The sequence below is a fragment of the Haplochromis burtoni genome, unplaced genomic scaffold (assembly GCF_018398535.1).
Source record: "Haplochromis burtoni strain Fernald_Lab_line unplaced genomic scaffold, NCSU_Asbu1 Contig_394, whole genome shotgun sequence".
Lineage (NCBI taxonomy): Eukaryota > Metazoa > Chordata > Actinopteri > Cichliformes > Cichlidae > Haplochromis > Haplochromis burtoni.
In genome coordinates, this window is record NW_024582755.1 from 380,545 (window position 1) to 399,655 (window position 19,111).

The following is a 19,111-nucleotide window of genomic DNA, read 5'->3' on the forward strand; positions in this document are numbered from 1 at the left end:
TTATGGGAACTATTTTCAGTGGCGGATGAATCCACATGTGGTTCTCTGACAGTGTGGGAGAGTGTTTTAATAGATTTGTTGGTGAGGAGACAGTGTGTCGTGTTATTGACGTGAATCTGTGTGAAGTCTAACAATGAGAGTACAACACCAGTCTGTCTGTGCGCTTTATTTATTGTTGTTATTCACAAAGATCATCGTAATAATTTAAATGATTATAGTTCATGGAAAGCAGTCTGAATGTCACCAACACCACAACACAGCAAATACCACAGCGTCCTCAAACGCACCGCGGTGCGACCAGACCGATAACTGAAGCTCTCGGACATCGTTTGATTTAACTGCGTCTGAGCGCATACAGAATCAAAGACTGTTTAAAGCTACGACCCAAAGCTACAGCGACCACATCGATAAAGGCTTCTAAGTGCAGAGAAGTGACGAGAAAAGGCTAAAGAAGATTAAAAGAACTTGAAATTATGAAAAATCATTAAAGTGTTTCTCAGTGGAAAACGATGAGGCTGGACGAAGCTCAGCACACCACAGACGCCCCTGAGCCCGAAACACCAGCTGATCTGTTCATCCACAGCGGGCGGCGTCTTTGTTGCCATGGTGATGTTGGACACGGGGCAACGAGCGATTAAAAAAAGAGTTTTGTTGCAACTGTAACGAGTTTTATTCTAAATGTAATACTTTCATTGAAAACGTTTTCATCTTCTCTGGATTTATCTGACTGATCTGCAGTGGCTCCGCCCTTTGTGCGCAGACACTCTTCACACATAGATGAATCTGACAGTGCTTTTTGTCCATTTAGTACATTTAACAAAATATATCGTATATATTACATATATCTCTCTTTACATTCTTACTTCCTCACTTCCTCATAAGGCACCATTTCCAAAAGGTTAATGAGCTGCTGATGTGCTCCGCCCTCCGTCATCACACTTTGCCTCATTCATTTACCTCATTATCACGGTGACCCCCCCCCCCCAATAAACTCTGACCCCTGGGCAGGAAAGTGCTGATTTCCCACGGTCAGTGAAGGAGACCCAAACATAAACGTTTCAGGTCATTTTCTGCTCGTCTTCTGAGTGTTTTAGAGCTCCGAGGACTTTTACAGTGTATGTGGTGGTACTATCATTACTAATGGGATCTGCAGATGCAGACGTTCACGCTGAGCTGTTTGACTGTTTTGTGCGGAGAAGTTTTGGTGAAACAGGTCAGAGTTTCTCTGATTCGTTGACATGTTGTTTTGAATCTTTCACTCATTTTCCGAGCAAAATGAGTGAAACTGTTCCATCTGTGTCTCCGTTGGATCGGCAGTGGTTTCCGTGGTGACGAGGGCTGGTGCTTCTCTAGCACAGAGGTGATCACTTCACTGCAGGGGTCTCCATAATGAAATAAAGAGCTAAAAAGGCAAAGAGTCATGATGGAGGAGGATTTTCTCAAATCTGGCAACCTAAAAGGTGCCTTTTGTAAATGACGCCTTATCAGGATCGGAGCGCGGCTTAATTTAGAAGTGAATAAACAGAGGCCGGCTGCAGGTTTCCATCCATCGTAGTGTCAATCTACACCTAAGAACAAACCTGCGTCGCAGTCTGAGCCGCGGCTGCGTTTCTAAGAAGCCGGCCGATGATTGAGGGTCACAAGAAAAAATGAACACACTCTTTTCTTATCACACTCATTCTGAAGACCGGGCACCACACACACACTTTAGATTCACAGCTCTCAAACTGGTGAACTGTCACCATCTGCTGCCTGTAATGTGCAGGAGTCACGTGTGCAGCTCGTGCAGAGGAAACTCAGAGAAGCTGAAGAGTTTGGAAACTCAGGACGAGAACCGCCAGGGTGAGAAGAGCTGAACAGCTGCTTTTGGCAGCAACATCTGGAAAGACATCAAAGTGAGAACACAGAGGATTTTTTAATTTAATGTCCTTAAAAATCACTCTTCAGATGCCTGATTGATGGGCACCATGCAGGCGCTTTCCTCACCTGTGGGAACGTACTCCAGCTTCTCCTGGACTCTCCGGTCAGGACGGGCTTGTGCTGTGGGACAGACAGGTACATGTGATGATGATGCACACGATAGTTCCAGTAAAAGCACAGGTTAAACTGCTTCAGTTATTCTGTGTCGTCAGCTGACTCTGTTGGACGCTCGGGGCTCAACTTTCTCTATTTCTGGTTCTTCAGCAGAAACGCCGACGCGGTCCAAAAAAAAAAAAAACCCATTTCCTGTTTTAAGTTTGTAATTTAATTCTCCGTTTGCGGCAAAGCGGAGCGTTCCCACGCTGTCGAGCGCTGTTAATCGTAGACGGCGCTGGTGCTCAGATTCACCGTGTGGACAAAACGCCCTGTGGCGTTCACACACAAGAGCTTCACGGTTTGAGTTTCCACAGCCGAGCAGCTCCTGTCAGTGCTTTTGTCCATACGACGTGCACTCAGCGACTCTCAGGAGTACAACCTGCAGTACTAACTCATTTAAAGTAATCTAGGTAATCCCATTTAAGATCAATCGATAGGCTCACCATCCACGGAGAGCTGCACGGTGCTGACGGCGAGGCCATGTTGGTCCAGGACTTTGTAGATTCCTTCATCTGATGGTTTTAACCTCTTCACCGTCAGCTGCTCGAGCAGCAGGTGTTTCTCCAGGCGCTGACTGTTGTTATCGCCCCTCATCCACAGGTCCGACCACGCTGAGTCGTTTCTGTGGAGAATGTAAATGCTGTCAGAACAAAAACGCCGCGTCGTCCTCAGAGTGCACAAGCAACAGCAACGCGATCAGTCTGCCCACAGAGCCACAAACGTCTGCCTCCCTGTAAGAAGATCTCCCCCGCCCTCCCCTTGCATCCTGGCGCAGTGCATGCTCTGTGCAGCAGCACATCTGTGGGTTTATCCCAAAATGAAATCTGTCTGCCGTGAAAGTTTCTGCTTTGCACGAATCATTTTCCCCAAACGCCACATTCTGTCTCTGTCAGCACCAATTATAGGAGGAGTCGGAGCAGCCAGCAGCCTTTGGTTCGAGACACAAACTGCCGTTTTATTAAGCAGTAGGCGAGCTTTTACGTCAGCGGGGGAAATAAAGAGCTGAGGGGAGGAAGCGTGAGGGTGGGAGATGAACAAATCCACCACCAGCGTCTCCACCTGTCGGCAGGTGAGCAGCTCACCTGGCCTGGAAGACCACTCTGACTGAGTGACGGGTGTAGAGCTGCAGGACCATGTCCTCGCCCGGCTGATGGAACTGAGAGGATTTATGATCTGAAACAAAAGAGCCATCAATGAACAGATGAAATACTCCAGGAACGACATCAGAAGGAGACTGTCCAGCCTCCAAGGAGACGATGTCAAACACTAACCGCTCACAAGCAGCCTGACGCCCTGAATGAAGACCCGAGTTCTTGCGGACCTCTTTCCGTCCACCACCATGAAGCTGTCGTAGCGCCCCGTGTCTCCGAGCTGAACGTCGCTGATGATCAGGGAACAATTCCCTGACCCCAGCTTCTCCTCGGGCACCCTCACCCGGCCCTCAAACTCCGGCGCCTGCCACTTCTCGTCCCCGCGCTGTTCGAACACCGTGTTGGACGGGGTCGTCCACTGGACGTGGCAGACGGGCAGAGCCGCCTCACCCAGGTGGGACTTCCAGCTGCAGGGAAGGATCGCCTGGTCCCCCGCCATGTAGGAGATGGACAGCATGGCGGAGGAAAGAGAAGAGGAGTCTGCAGAAAGAAACACAGCAAGAACATCCTGTGAACAGGGACGTGGGATTGACCAGTTCTGACCTCAGAGTGTGACGCTGATACTCACCAACTAAAGCTCCGGTGTGGAGACACAGTATGAGTATGAAAAACCTAAAGAAACACAAGAAAATGCGTCATAACGGGGTTAGACGATCAGCTTATTCATGAGGCTCTCTTTATTCACCTTAAATGGTCATTAGAAACACACTAGAAACACATTAGAGAGAAGTGCACGTGCCATAGCTTCCTGTCTTATAACGCCTATCATGTGGAATCTGTCCAGCCAGCTGTTTGTAGCGGTCCTGCCTGTGAGCTGCAGTGAAACTTAACTCTGACCAGCGCTCAGAAACGAAACTCAGCTTCCACATGATCCAGGCAAAGTTTCATTTCTACCCACGGACTCGTTTCCTCAGTAACGAAACTGCCATGCGCAGCGATCTCCCTGCAGGTCCCGCCCTGCAGGTCCGCAGCATCATCATTAATAATAATAATAATAATAATAATAATAATAACAACAATAATAATAATATTTTATGGTTATTTCTCCTGCAGAATGCCCCTTAAACGCAGTCTGAATTCACTCATCCTTTCATATCCGAATAACAACATGTTTAGACATTAACCTGCATGTTTGCTGAATAAAAATTAAATTAAATAATAAAATAAACAGGAGCAGCTGTTGCTCAGACCGGAAGTGCAGTGTGTCGTACCGGAGCCGCTCGGTGACCGTTTTCATGATGTCCGCTTCGTGGAAACTGCTCAGTCTTCTTCTCCGTCCCCCGCGTGCGGTTTCTCCACTCTGTTTACTCTCGGCTCCTCTGACGGCTTATCAACCCAGCGCGTGCGTTTCGATTTCCTGCGAACCTGTCAAATTAAAAGCACGGAATCAAATTCAGTGCCGAGTGCCGTTCTTCATCATCATCATCATTATAGCATTGTCGCTGCTAGTTCACATTTTGTGAAAAACGCTGTAAAAAGCGGAGAAAAGAAGATTATCCGATTCATATTATCACTGGGCTTTTATTTTGAAGCAACCGTGAGCTGCGGCGCGGAGCTCTGCAGAAACGAAACTTACCGGCTCAGCTGAGCGGAGCGCGTGAAGCTGCTGACGCCTCGGCGTGAGTTCGCGGGAACAGCGCGTGCCTTCCGTTTAGCGCTCCAGCAGACGTGTTGGTGGTCTCTGCTGCTGCTCAGTCAAGTCCCGCTCACTTCCCCGTCCCACATTAAAACACTTTGCGCCGTCAGTCTGTGTGTCAGTCTGTGTGTCTGTGAGCGTCAGCTCCTCGCGCTGCAGACAGCTCGTGCAGCACACCTGGAGAAAACTGATCTGTATTTAAATGATGGCGGGTGTCACGTGGATCCTGACCGTTCTGTGTGAGTTTTATTTTATTTATGTTTGTTTTTATCTCGATTTCTGTGCAGGACTCCCTCTCAGAATGGCTGCGGGATTCCAGGCTCGTTATAGAATTCCTGGGTGTGTCAGTGAGTCTCCGGCTCAGAATGCAGACCTTCCAGGGCCCGAGGGATCCGGGTCTCCTGCAGGTGTTTGTTGTGTTTCTGCTCGTTAGTTTGTCTCATGATGATCGCGTGTTTACGTTCAAGTGACCAGTGAAAGTCGGGACACGCCCCACACTGAGGGGGCAGAGTGTTGCAGGCTGACCTCGGTCCCTGACCCCGGTGCAGACCCGAGGCCTGCTGGGTGTCCTGGGACTCACCCCTCCCTGTAGCTGGACGCGTTTTTCTTTCACTTCTCTTTACCGAGAAATTACAAGTTTCACAAGTTTCAGATTTGCTCTTGTTCTTTTTAAGGCTTTGTCCAACAACAACAACAACAACAACAACAATAATAATAATAATAATAATAATAATAATAATACTAAGACTCGGGTATGTTGGAAGGGGATCTGTTTTCATTTCTCTGGATTAATCATCCTGTTGTCGCCCAGTGTTCGATAACCTGATGGTGTTTTTGATTTTTTGCTTTTTTCAGATTTTAGCATTGAAAAAAATCTTAAACTATAGTTAGATATTGTAAATCTAACTATTGTGATATTGTAAATTATTTACAATATCACAATAGTTAGATTTACAATATATAGAGAGGAAAGTATGCTCATATTACTGATAATAAGGTACTGAAAATATGTATAATTATTATTGTTATAGTAATATTAAGAAAGTCATACTAATACTTGTGTCTGCAGTCTTCTTGTTTTTCTTTTGTGATAAATTATTTCTATGAATGTTTGTTTCTATTTCCACTTTAGTTTTTGTTGGGCAGCATTTCAGACTTTGATGGATTTTCGTATTTAAAGTCACTGATGTTTTATTGGACATTAACAGCATCATTCAGCATCTTTTCCTGGCTTAAAGCTGCTGATGAGACTTTGTGAATTATGAAAAATTGTGCTTTTTATTTTTATTATTTTATATTATCCATATTATTATTTTTATAACGAAACCTGTTTATCTGGAGTAATGGGTACATCTTTAGTGGCTGGACGGTTATTTTCTGTCTGATAATATAACTTCAGATCAATTTTAGTCTGACAAAAAATGTTTTTGTAATAAAAAGATTTCTAAAGCTGTGGGTGTGCACAGCAGTCGCAGCAGTTTCCATGCTGATCACGACCCTCAGCCTGACTCATTGTGAGCATGTGCAGTAAACTTAACAGTATTAATGGGGAAATGATTTCTCTGTGGAAAACCATGAAGCAGGAACTGTGAGCTCTATCGAGCTGTGGAGCGCACACCTGTGACCTGTTGTGTTTTCTGTGATATGAAGGAGCCTTCAGGTGCACGCTGTCCTGACCTGTGCTCACTCCTCAGGTGCTGCGGGATGTCACCTGGCTTCAGCCTCACCTGTTCACAGCTCCACCCTGGTGGTGCCGGTGGGCCACAACGTCTCTCTACTCTGTAACATGACGCACAGAGATGAGATCACCTGGTACCTGCTGCGCTCAGAGCAGCTGCAGCCTCTGTTAACTGTTAAAGAGGGGAGGTTTGGTGGCACCACTGACCATCACACAAACAACCATCGCATGAAGTGTGACGGGACGCTGCAGACCGGCCTGGTCAGCCTGGAGATCCAGGAGGTGGAGGAGGAGGATGCTGGGCTGTACTTCTGCATCGGGAGGTTTGCAGATAAGATGCACGTTAACAGAGGAATTCAGCTGACTGTGGACGGTAAGACGATCAGACGTTTCTGCTGTCAGCTCGAGCTGAGCTCAGAAACGTTTTAAACAGCAGGAACATTTCACGATACACGATGAAGATGTAAGATTTCCTTTTTCAGATGTTCGTCCAGGCTGTCAGACTTGGTCAGGAGGCTGAAAGATTTAAAATCATTTTCTGGATTTTCTAAAACAGTTTTGAGAGTATTTGATCATAAATGTTTACATGCTGAGTTGAGGATGACTATGGAAACAGATCAGTGGAACATGAAAGTGAGGCCGTGACCGTGGATTCTTTCTTTAAAACGATTTATGAACACTTCCCAGGAAGTATGACTTCTGGCTCACAGGAGCAGATATCAAGCGTGGACCTGTAGGCGGCGCCAGTCAGTAAGCGTTATGCTCTGGAGACGTGACCTCCTGATCTCTTATAGAGCTCCAGCTGGATGTTTCTGTTTGCAGCATGTGCAGCTGTCCGGGCTGCGTTCACAGCTGGGGATTAGATCACAAACTTCTTTTGTCTTCACTGAGTTTTTCCGACAGTCGGCGTCTCTGTGTCTCAGTCACTCGTTAGGCTACAGCGAGCTTCAGTTCTTGGCATCGATCCTCCGGGTCTGTGGACCTGTGCTGCACCTTCTTCAGATCAAACAAAATCGATGTGAAATGTGTGCGCTGCATGTGTGTGCTGATTGTGTTTTAAAGACACTAATAAAAGTTTCTATCCAAAGTCACCCAGCCTGTTTCTTTACTGTGAAAAAGTTGTGACACATAAACCAGTGCTGGATAGTTTTCATCATGATCACACTCTTAAAGTAACAAACGGGGTTAACTTAAAATATTTTTAATGCTTCCAATAAACTACAGTTTGCATTCAGAAAAACCGAACCATCAGATCAATGCTGGCACGTTTCCTCTCAGAGCAGCTAAAGACGTGAAACTGTCGAGGCTCAAGTTTCCAATAACTGCATAAATAAAAGCTCGTTCATCACAAACCAGCACAAACGTTTGACTTGTGAAGAAGGTGGGGACCGTTCCTGTGTCTAAAAGTGGAAATGTGGAGATGTTCAAAGACGCAGACTTGTTTCCGACCACGAACGCACCGATTTTACTCGAAATAAACAAACTGCAGCAGTTTTTTGCCGCGTGGATCAGAAGAAAACTTGATGTTGACAAAGTTTGAAAGGTGCAGTAGGATTTCTGTTCTAGGATGTTTGTGTTGTTGATCAGCTGATGGGACAGCAAGCTGCCCCCCACAGCAGAACGGAGGCAGGGGGCCCCTCGGGGGCCCCGGGGTCGGGGCTCTCTGCGTTCCATGAACTGACATTTTGTGACAAACATGCTACACGTCACACACGTGTGGAAAAACGAGTGGGGTGAGTCGTCACCCCCCTGAATCTTGTCACCGCGCGTCCCCGCGTCTGCAGCCGAGCAGCTGAACACGAACACACGGCGGTTTCCGTGTGCGTGCTGACACCTTTAATAGTTTGTGTTGTTGGAACGAAGGTGTGAAAGAAACTGCAGTGAGACGTCACATCAGGACGTACTGTGAAATAAAAGTACGTTTTATTCTATTTTTATTCTATTGATCTGAGTTTTTACGTATTTAATTGTTTTGAGTTTGATATTTTTATGTATTGTCTCTTGATAGTCGGGCGCTCAGCTGAGCGTCACTCGTGGTTGGTTTTATCACAGGAGAAGCTTTAATGTTCTCTCTATGAAACACCACCAAGGCCTCTTTAGGATTTCCCGCTGACCTGTAAAGACGAGTCTCCGCCCCCACGGCACCGCCGCAGCTCATTTTTCCTCCAGTTATGAGTTTCCTGTAATCAGTGTGAAACCTTTCAAACCCACACAGTGAGCCGGTGTGTGGGTTTATACGGCTGGAACAACGATGTGAAAAGAAGCAGAATAAATGATGGTGTGTGTGATTGTGTGTTTGCAGGAGGTGCCGGGCGGTCGTCCACAGACCGGATGAAGCAGCCGTGTTTGAGTCTGGGGCTCTGCCTTCTGCCGGCGCTGCTCGCCTTCTGCGTCGTCTGCATGGCTGGATGCTACCTGTGGTCAGGTGTGTTTCACGTGTCCTGTAATGCTTCCTCAGCTCAGCCGTGTCACGTTTGTCAAGCTCAGTTTATCGGAGGTCAAAGTTCAGGTGGGATTGTTGCACTTTTACTTGGAGCTGCGCTGCCCTCTGGTGGTGGGCAGGAGTTACAGCACTCTGCCCATAAAACAGTTCACACTGAGTCTGCAGGTAATGAACAAACATATCAGCAGCGTGCGGTAATGGAGCGCCTTCATTCATGATGTGATGTGAGTCTAACTTCCTGTCTACGTTCAAAGGTGCGTATATGAATATCACAGGTTTGTTGTATGTCGGGACACGAGTCTGTGGAGTCTGACAAACACGATGCTTCCACAGGTGTTTGCAGTACTGACACAAATGTAGTGTTTAAATGTCACGCTAACACCGTCACAGTGGTTCTGATTAGGATGCAGATGGAAAGCTAATAACAAATCCTGCAGAATGAAACCTAACTGAAGCTTAAAAATGAAAACGATGTGTGGCAGCTGTGTAGGTCAGGTGTGTGATCGCGGTGACAGCGTCCTGCGTGAACAGGTTTTACCAGCTCGGTCAAACAAACACTTTTGTTCTGGAAGGATCCACGAGTGTGGGGCTCTTTATTTAAAGGGAAAGCTGTTAAACTTCAGTTAATCATTTTTCACGTTTCCAGACCCTCCAGGGGGCCGGACTGGCGTCTTTGCCAGGCCGATTCTGGGCCCCGGCCCTTATGTTTGACACCCCTGGTTTTCAGATTTATAAATATCATAAAAAGAGGCTTCACACACAGATGAGTGCGCTCTGTTTAATTCCATTCAAGCAAATCAAATTCACATGTACAAGGAAAACATCTGTTCTCACAGCTGGTGGCAGCGTGGAGACCCCGCACAAGCTAAATATAAGAGATTCTTTAGCATTTCCATTCTTACATTTGAAACGATGCCATGAAAAACATCAGACCTGTGGCGTCACACCTCACAGCAACATTTTCAAATAAGAACAACACTGAAGCAAAATCATCTCCTTCTCTGATCATCAAAGAAAAGAGTGGATCCAGTGCTGCTGATCAGACAGGAAGGAAAACAGGACGAGAATTCAATCTGACGCCACTTTCAGCGTCTCTGCAGACGACCCTCAGCCTGTACTGGAAACACACCTGGATGTAGCTCTGAAGCCTGCAGTCGTTGCTGGGACCAGCAGGGGGCAGCAGCTGTATGTGTTTCATGGTAACTGTGACAATAACGATCTATCGTCTCTTAGACTGCAGCGAGCAAGTTATCCTGAGCTCATTAGTCTCAAGTCTTATTAAAAATAACAACATGAAGTTTAATTAGTAAAAGCTTAAAGCCGGTGTGCGCTCACCTGTGACTGACGCCTCACTATCGAGGCTTAAAAACTAGGAATGTGAAGAAGTTTGGGACTCAGAGGTCTGACCTCCAACTCTTACACCGAGCGAAAGGATCCCAGCGTGAGGCAGGACGCCGCTAACCGCGCTGCACGCTTCCCTCCTGTGTTTGAGATGAAGGCCTATTTATGGGTGGTTTGGATCTAAAGTTGTGATTGGAGCTGTGAGGAGACTGAAAGGCAGCGCGGATCAGCGAGCTTTGATCAGACGGCCGTACTTTTACTAAACTGTGAGGATAAAGAGACGATACTGGTTTATTATCCCACACCCTCCCAATAAAGAGCTTTCAAGAGCTCGTCCTGCCACGAGCGCGGAGCAAGCATAAGATAAGATACCTTTATTAGTCCCACCGTTGGGAATTTGAAGCATGTTCTCAGTTTTTTGTTAACGATGTGAAAATCCTGAAGCTGAAGTGACGGCAGGTCGTTCCAGCTGCATCACACCTGCTTCAGCAGCAGCCCGTACGGGCGGATGGACTCCTGCACGATGGCCCTCACCCTCACGTCGCTGCTGTCCTCGGGGATGTACACCACCCAGACGTCTTGCCTCTGGCACGACTTCCTTTTTTCCGGGTTTATGCGGTTCTGGAGGACCACCTGGTACGTCTTCCCGTCCACTCTGGACTTGAACCTCTTGCAGTACTTCTCTGCGATCCTGATGTCCGGCGTGGAGTACACCCCTCGGCCCTTCGTCCCTTCCGTTAACAAAGAGGCGGCGGCGGCATCCAGAAACTGTGGCTGGTCGTCGGGCTTGCCGCCGTGGGTCAGGATGAGGGAGCCGTCCATGTCTTTCCCCTGGTAGGACACGGGCCAGGCGTCCTGCCCCGTCCCCAGCCACTTGTCCCCGTCGCTGTACTTCTGCACGACCCGCAGGGCGGCGCGGTTCCACCCGCAGGGGCGGATGTACTGCTCGTTACCACGCATGAACTTCTTATCTCCATCCTGGAAGTGAACAGAGGGGTCAAAGGTCAAAGAGCTGAGTCTCAGTCTGCACACACACACTCACACACACACTCACACACACTCTCACACACACACACACTCTCACACACTCACACACACACACACTCACACTCTCTCTCTCACACACTCTCTCTCACACACACACACTCACACACACTCTCTCTCTCACACACACACTCACACACACTCACACTCTCTCTCTCACACACTCTCTCACACACACTCACACACACTCACACACTCACACACACACACACTCACACACACACACACTCACACACTCGGATAGGACTATAATGAAATATTCACGTGTCTGCTGCAGCGCCTCGAGCCAACACGTGTGTTTACCGTGTGATCAAGCTGCACCGACAGCGAGCCTGAGGGGGATGTTTCCCTGCATTAGTCCGAGTCTGTGATGTTTTAAAGTGATTCCACTCTGCAGGTGATGATAACGTCACAGGTGTTTTCTAACCTTCATCATGTGACTTTTCTCTAATTGCAGGAAATCCTCAGGATCAAACCTTCCACGCCTCCTGCTGCGAGCATGATGTCATCATGTTTACCTTTTGTTTGACTTTCACACAAACATTCAGAGGAACAAAGGTTAAAATCTCAGCTAGTCCTTCATCCGAGAGCTTCCAGCTGCTCATCAGATCCATGCGACACAGCAGACCTGCAGCGGGAGCACGCCTCTTTATTTTCCAGGCCGCTGACGCTCCCTGAGTCACTGAGGACGAGGAAGGAGAGGAAGAGCGGTGCAGGGACAGACAGGCTCGAGGCGCGTCGGCAGCTCTGCAGCTCCACGTTTGTTCCTGAACATGTTCTCCTGTCACGTTTGGTTCCTGCTCTCAGGTCTGATCGGCTGCACGGGAAACTCCACAGGTACAAAAACCTCCCGTTGTTCTGTCCTCTTTCAGGGAACGCTGTGGTCGGGGAACCGCGAGGAAACAATAATACAGCTGTTCTTATTTATGGGTTTCCTTTGTTGGGTTAAAGTTGGACGGTGCACGCCTCAGTTTACTTTTGTACAGTTGTTGTTTCCATTTTTGCAAACTTGATGTAATCAAACATGTTCTAGAAAAACATCTTTTTGTGTCAAATTCCCATAAAAACATTTTGATGGACTGAAATGACTCACATGCTGTTATGAAAGAGTCCATCGGAAGATGATTATTTCTTTATTGGTGCAAAATAAGTTAAAGAAAACGTCATAAATCCACAGTTCTTTATGCATGTTTACAGTCAGTGCGTGTAGATTTCCTCTGACACACGACATCGTTCACCGCCCTGCTCGACAAAACGCTGTCCAGCAAACATTTTGCAGCGTTGTAAATTTAGACACAGACGTTTCCATGAGATAAAAGAGGAAACACACTGAAGCCGGAGCATCAGCAGGGTGTGAGTGTCACACAGCTTCATCACATCATCTAAATATAGGAGACGGATCACTAAAGGAGAACCTGCACGAGACTGTATATAAAAGATGACCACCACAACAGTTGAGCCTTTGCCCTGTTTTTACGTTTGACGTTTAAAGTGTCGTGGGCGTCGTCATCTTCACATTTTTCAGGCAGAAGTTACCAAAGCAAACGGCCTCTATGAGAAAGTGTGTTATTAACCTCACAGTAAACCATGTTAAGCCTTAATGCAGCTTAACCAGGTGAGCTCACCTGTGTGCTGTATTGGTTCGGCCACGTTAGAGGACCTGCAGCTGTATTTAAAGCACATTTGTACTGCTTGAGTTCGACAGTTTCAGATGTGTGACCCCGTCCTCTGCCCCAGCAGCGATCTGGTTTTCGGTCCCTGAGAATCACCACGTCTGTCTGCCGTGCGGCAGCTCTGGCAGCTCAGACGTGATCTGGACTCGGCAGGATCAGGAGGTCCTGGTGACCCGACGGGGCGGCTACAAGACCAACAAGGACCGCCGGCGCTACCGCCTCATGGTTAATGGCGACCTCTGCGTCTGGCATCTGAAGGAGTCGGATCATGGAAGATACCGCTGTAACCAGCAGCTGGTGGCTGAGCTGCAGGTGCTGACAGGTATGCTGGGGGTGGAGCCACCAGGGTGGGTTGGGAGCAAAAACAGAGGAACAAAAAAAAAAAAAAAAAAAAAAACACAAAAAAAAAAACAAAACAAAAAAAAAAAAAAAACAAAAAACAAAAAAAAAAAAAAAAATAAAAAAAAAAAAATAATAAATGCAGGGAAAGACGAGGAACAGGGAAAAGCTTTACGACAGCCTGGCCGCCCTGGCTCTGCCGCACGCTGTTATCTCCTGGTCATTAATAATCGAACTGAGTTTCCTCTCATGTGATCCTGATCAGGTTCAAATCAGTTTGATGTTTGAAGCCTCGCAGCGACAAAATAATAAATCACCTCAAAACCGTCCAATCAAACGTAACGAGCCTGTTTTCAAATGTAAGGAGCAGAAAGTACCGATATTTGTTTCAACATGTAGCGAATAAAAGTTAAAAGTATAAAAGAAACTACTCGAGTCAAACACAGGAACCTGAAAACTACTCGTACAGTAGCAAAGTATTTGTACTTGTTCCCGCTGGAGTAGCAGCCGGCTGGGAGCCAATGACTCTGTGCTGTCAGAGACACACAGCAGGCAGTGTGGCAAACACTCCTGTGAACTGAGCGCTCACTTCTTCATCAGCTCTGCAGTGCAGAGATGTCTGCTTATCGCTGACGCAGCTTCTCCAAAGTAAGGAACTGAGTATGAAACCTAACGTCTGCACTCTCACAGTCACCAACTCTTCAGGCTGAAGAATCGATGACAGCATGAAGTGCCCTCACACTGATGCAGGCACATTAAAACCACACAGAGGCTCAAAGGAAGCGAGCGGTTTGAAGAAGGACGTGTCGAAATGATCAGTTTTCTATGTAAAAGAGAAGTGGATGGCACGGAGGCACAGAGTGGGAGTGATGTGAAAAGAAACATTTCCACTGTTTAAATTTGTCACACACACGCCTCCAGAAAGATGACTGGATATTAAAGTGGAAACGATAAAAACAGGAAACGTGTGGCCTAAATATGAAACTGAGCGAGCAGAAACAGCCGGCTTATCTCTGCAGAGCAGCTCATCATTATCACACCATCTTTTAATAGGTCACTGAGTCTGTTTGCGTGTGATTGCATGCTACAATCGGTGACTGACCACGAGCTTTAGCAACTCTGCGGTGAAGCATTCACACGCCATGGCGTGTGAAGCATTCACACGCCATGGCGTGTGTGAGGAGCTGCGCTGCTCATCCTCAGGTCTGTGAGCTCAACACCTCCAGCATGAGCACAGCTGCAGGGAGGGGGACGAGTCCGCTTTAGTTTGCAGAGGCTGCAACCAGCAGACGCCACAGCAGCGCCCTCTCCAACAAAAACCTGCACCTCACACAGAGGGCACCACAGCACCACGACAACGTCACTGCAGAATAAAGTCGACACAGGAAGCACAGATCCAACAAGAAGCCGTGAACTATATAATGATGGATTGCATTTATATATATAGCGCTTTACTATTCATTCACACACTGGTGGAGGCAGCTACGGTTGTAGCCACAGCTGCCCTGGCAGACTGACAGAAGCCAACACCAGTAGGCGGTAGGGTAAGTGTCTTGCCGAAGGACACAACGACCAGGTTGTGATCCTGGGGATCGAACCGGCGACCTACAGATGCGCTGCCCAATCCCCTGTCCCTACGGCCGCCTGTCAATATCACAGCCACTCAAGTACAGAAGGTCAGCAGTGACAGCACGAATGTCTCTGCGTCTTCTCCTCAGGTCGGGACTACACGGTGTCCGCGGGCCGGACGCTGCTGCTCCCCTGCAGCGGCTCCTCCAAACTCAAACAGAGGTGGTTCCAGCAGAGGGAGGGCGAGAGGCGGGAGGCCGTCCTCACCAAGTACAGAAACGGTACGGTGAAACCAGAAAGGGGCGGCGGCCGGCTGAGCTTCACCAACGACGCCCTGCAGATCCAGGACCTGCAGCCAGAGGACGCTGGAGAGTACGTCTGCAACGGGCTGCTGCAGGCCAGAGTCACGGTCCTCGCAGGTGGGTCGGTCCAGCCTGGACTCACCTGCTGCTTTCACGTTGTCTGTAGTTTACACGTGTTCATGTTTTGTGTATTTACAGGTTGTTTCATGAGCTTTGTATTCATGTTTGTGTGAACCAGGATTTAAACATAGAAACTGTTTGCATTCCCAGCACACGCAGAGACGAGCAGCCAGCCTCCGTCCACCAGCACACCTCCATCACCTGCAGTGGTGACAGCCGGTAACACCACACACATCATCATACATCCACACTCAACACGTAACAGCTATGAAACAGTGCTGCAATCATACCTTACATGGATTTACCAAACCTGCCCGTGTGCTGCGCTATAAATGGATCTACGTCATACTTCCTTAAATCTGTCTGTGCGTGCAAATGTTGTCTTTATTTAGTTGTGCGAAATATAATTGACCACAATCTTAATCCTCAAATGAGATGTCTTTGTTTTATTCATTGTGATTATTTGGATGCAAACTTTCACATGACCTTTGACATTTAAACGTTGTGAGTGTGCGACCAGTGTGGGTGTGTGCGTCCTCTCGCTCTGTTTATTAGAAGTGGGAGAAATAAAGAAGAAGAGCAACACGAGACCTGAGAACGGTCAGTCCGGGTATAAACCGCGTTTGTAGTTTTCTGCCAGATGTGTCGCGTGTTCATGGACCAGATGTTGTGTGCGCTCTCAGTTCTGCTGCTGGTTGCTGTCGTCAGCGTGGGGTTGATGGTCATCTTCTTAGCTGCTGTCTGTGTGTTGCTGACCAGCATGAAGTGCAGGAGGAGGAAACGCAGAGCTGCAGGTGAACGTTTGGCTTTCACTTCATTTTAACTGGAAACGTTTGGCTTTAAGTTCCTGGGTTTGTCAGGGTGCGTGCAGACGGATGCTGCTAGAAGCAACCCTGCCTGAGACTGTGACACGCTGCGCCACCTTCTGGCACAGACTGGGATTACACAGAGTGCGAGTGAATTCAGTGAAAGAGTAAATGATTTTAAATGTGATTGAAAAAGAAGAAACTATGATTTTGGGGACATGAGAAAATTTTTATCATCAAAGGTTTTTTAATGAATTCATTCATTTATGTAGAATATTTATATTTGACATCTTCAGATGATTCACCTTCACTGCTTCAGTTTTTCATACTGAACTTTTTTCATGCATCATTATCAGTATTTAATTATTATTCATTATTCAGTGATGTTTAAATTTCATGCAGTCTGAAGCGTGTTGGCTGATTCATTTATGTTTAAAAGGATTTTATTGACGAGAGAGCTGACTGATTCTTTTTTGCAGCTTCAGATAAACAAAACTTTGTCTTTAAAACATGAATCCGCACATGCAAAAATATGGATGTTGCTATGGTAACAGAATCCAGTATTAGAGTCAGCGTGTTTTCTGATGATGCTGCGCTCTTCATCTCTCCATGCAGCAGCACCGACACGTGAAGACACAGAGCTGCAGCCATGGATGACGTCCAGCGCACCGACAGGTAACCTCACCAGGTGTTCGATGTCCTCACGTCAGTCTACGAGGGATTAAAACGGTGTGTCTGTCTGCAGAGGGTGAGGACTTAGAGACCCCGCCCCTCTGTGGGGAGACGATCCACTACGCCTCTCTGGGCCGACAGAACTGGAGAGAGAGACCCAGCAGGAGTCCGCCGGAGCAGAGCCACCACAGCGTCATCTACTCCTCTGTCATCAGCAGACCTGCAGCGAGAGCTGAGCACAAACTCTGAAAGTCTGAAAGTACGGTCGTGTGACGGGAAGCTTAGTTTCACCTGCAACACAAGCTGTTAAAATCCTGTCAGTCAGTTTGGTTTCATGTTTCACTCTCTGCTTCAGCAGCACAGCTGCTCTCACTGAGTCTTTACATGTTACAGCGAGGACTCGTTTACAGGCGTCCACATGTGGAGCGTCACATCTGGACCGGCGGCCATCAGGACAGATCGTGGTGTCAGAATCAGTTTATTAGTAACAGACAAAGTGTGGAATCTGTTCATGGAAGCAGCACAGCAAACATATTTACAGCAGCAATATTCAGACACATGTTTAAACACAGACAGATTCCAAACTGACCCGAGGGAACTATTCACACACATGTGGGTAAAAAAGGATTTTCTTTAGTTTAGTAATTATTTTTTGAAAGTGCGCTGCTGTGGCAGATTTACATTCATGGCTGTTACTTTATTATTAACAGAAATGTTTTACAAACGTTTTACTTTATTGCACTTTCTGGATATTTAACATTTAAAGGTTCTTAAACACTGAGTTTTTCTGCTCACTGAAAAATAAATCTTATCTGTTTACACAAACAAATAAACTAAAATCTAGATTTTGAAATCTAATCACATATTTTCACAGTTTTATTAATTTAAAAAATTCATTTACGCTCAATCAAAGTGCTTCTATCTGTGGTCATGTGATGCCTTCTTGCACATGTTCACTGTTGAGTACAGGACCTTCTCTTCAGCCAATCCGGTTCCTCTCCTGGTGGTGGGGCGGGGCTTGTCTGGATGCTTCAGGCTGGAATAATGCAAAGACTCTTCCTGCAGAGACACAACGAGTAAAAAATCTGATTAAACTGCAGGTCATCATGCTGCAAGTTCATGTGTGAGGTCTCTACATCTGGCTTCCCTGCACTGCGTCGTGCTCAGCACAGGCCTGTGAATCCTCTGAATCCCAGCGTTCAGCTGTGCTGAAGATAAAAGCTGCCAAATATTTATGTTCATGTTTCAGTGAAAGCACCTTTTCAGGTTTTACTGGCAAACAAAGAAATGAGGGTTGGTTCAAGACTTTTGCACAGTGCTGTGCTGCATGAGGAGCTTGTTTTAGAAGCAGTAATAAAACAGAACATGTTTGAAACTCACACAGAGAGATTCACTCACTTTAATTATTTGCTCGTAAAGGAGGAAACATGATTTTTAAAGATTGTTCGTGTGACTGTTCGTGACCTTCCACTGACCTCTGTGACCCGGTGATCGTCGTCCCGTCTCCGTGGGTTACAGCAGGAGCAAACAGACGGTTTACCTGCAGAGGAAACGAGACATGGGACAGGTGAGGGAGACGAAGCTGACTCAGAGTGACATCAGAACGTGATGTACGCCCACATCAGAGCTCAGCACAGACAGCAGCAGCGTTAACTCATTGAATCAATGAAGGGATTTTATCCTGTTCCACTCGTGTCACACATGACCAGCTCCTGCACCTTGATTGGCTCCGGTTCATCAAATCGAACCATGTGACTCCCTGCTGACACCCACAGGTGACCTGCAGAGGTGACAGAGTTCCATGCGTGTCTTCATCCTCCAGCATGACCCCCACAGTCGGCTTGTACTGTGCCAAAATCAGACTCAGCACAAGGGGGCGCTATAGCTGCCCTCACAGCAAACAATGACTTTTTGTCATGATACCGCAGACAGAGACAACTATTTATTACTGTGACAACACAACAACTCGTGATGAGTTTCAGTGCACACGCCCTCCATCCAAGAACGAAACAGGTGTGTTTGCTCTCAGTGAAACTGTGTGCTAAGCCCCGCCCCGGCTGTGTGTAAGTGAAAGCGAAAGTTCGGGGAGCTGTCGAGACGCAGGCGTCGAGCTTCTCTTCTGTCTCTGCGCGTTTTTCAGCTCGGTTCCGACCTCGGTTCCTCAGAGGGGGGCAGATATTTGTCCTGTGAAGCCGGAGGACCCCGCCTGCTGTCCCGCCGTCCTCTCAGCAGCAGCATGCCGGACGTCAGGCTGTGCCTGG

The 19,111-nt window shown here is 47.3% G+C and overlaps 4 protein-coding genes across 8 annotated transcripts in view; 2 read left to right on the forward strand and 2 right to left on the reverse strand.

The window, feature by feature from the left end:
• Positions 1 to 155: 155 nt before the first annotated feature.
• lgals17 (galectin 17) lies at positions 156 to 4,541 on the reverse strand. Its single transcript, XM_005945478.3, has 7 exons — positions 4,439 to 4,541; positions 3,796 to 3,839; positions 3,348 to 3,707; positions 3,159 to 3,249; positions 2,520 to 2,698; positions 1,987 to 2,040; positions 156 to 1,879 (listed from the first exon to the last, which is right to left on the reverse strand). The coding sequence occupies exons 1-7, from the start codon at positions 4,462 to 4,464 to the stop codon at positions 1,797 to 1,799; spliced, it is 837 nt and encodes a 278-aa protein (XP_005945540.1). The 5' UTR covers positions 4,465 to 4,541; the 3' UTR covers positions 156 to 1,796.
• A 253-nt stretch (positions 4,542 to 4,794) lies between these two features.
• The window catches only part of LOC102306791, a 20,574-nt gene continuing 6,257 nt past the window's right edge, over positions 4,795 to 19,111 (forward strand). The window contains exons 1-3 of one of the 3 annotated variants that reach the window (XM_005945481.2): positions 4,795 to 5,102; positions 6,558 to 6,914; positions 8,844 to 9,708. In XM_005945481.2, the coding sequence (XP_005945543.2) occupies positions 5,066 to 5,102; positions 6,558 to 6,914; positions 8,844 to 9,202 (753 nt within the window). In that variant the 5' untranslated portion in view covers positions 4,795 to 5,065 and the 3' untranslated portion in view covers positions 9,203 to 9,708. Of the gene's footprint in view, positions 5,271 to 6,557; positions 6,915 to 8,843; positions 9,709 to 19,111 lie in introns of those variants that run through there. The other 2 variants (XM_042212811.1, XM_042212810.1) reach the window with 2 other exon arrangements.
• Positions 9,749 to 19,111, reverse strand: part of LOC102306489 — a 13,911-nt gene continuing 4,548 nt past the window's right edge. The window contains exon 2 of the mRNA XM_005945480.3: positions 9,749 to 11,303. Within this exon, the coding sequence (XP_005945542.1) occupies positions 10,800 to 11,303 (504 nt within the window). The 3' untranslated portion in view covers positions 9,749 to 10,799. The remainder of the gene's footprint in view (positions 11,304 to 19,111) is intronic.
• LOC121811734 lies at positions 11,686 to 17,576 on the forward strand. 3 transcript variants are annotated; one of them, XM_042212809.1, is made up of 8 exons: positions 11,686 to 12,206; positions 13,107 to 13,364; positions 15,100 to 15,369; positions 15,523 to 15,591; positions 15,928 to 15,972; positions 16,056 to 16,166; positions 16,797 to 16,853; positions 16,924 to 17,576. In XM_042212809.1, exons 1-8 carry the CDS (start codon positions 12,143 to 12,145, stop codon positions 17,097 to 17,099), a joined length of 1,050 nt encoding a protein of 349 aa, XP_042068743.1. In that variant the 5' UTR covers positions 11,686 to 12,142; the 3' UTR covers positions 17,100 to 17,576. The 3 variants fall into 3 exon arrangements, with proteins under 3 accessions (XP_042068743.1, XP_042068741.1, XP_042068742.1); XM_042212807.1 differs by having other exon boundaries at positions 11,688 to 12,206; positions 16,794 to 16,853; XM_042212808.1 differs by having other exon boundaries at positions 11,691 to 12,206; positions 13,110 to 13,364; positions 16,794 to 16,853.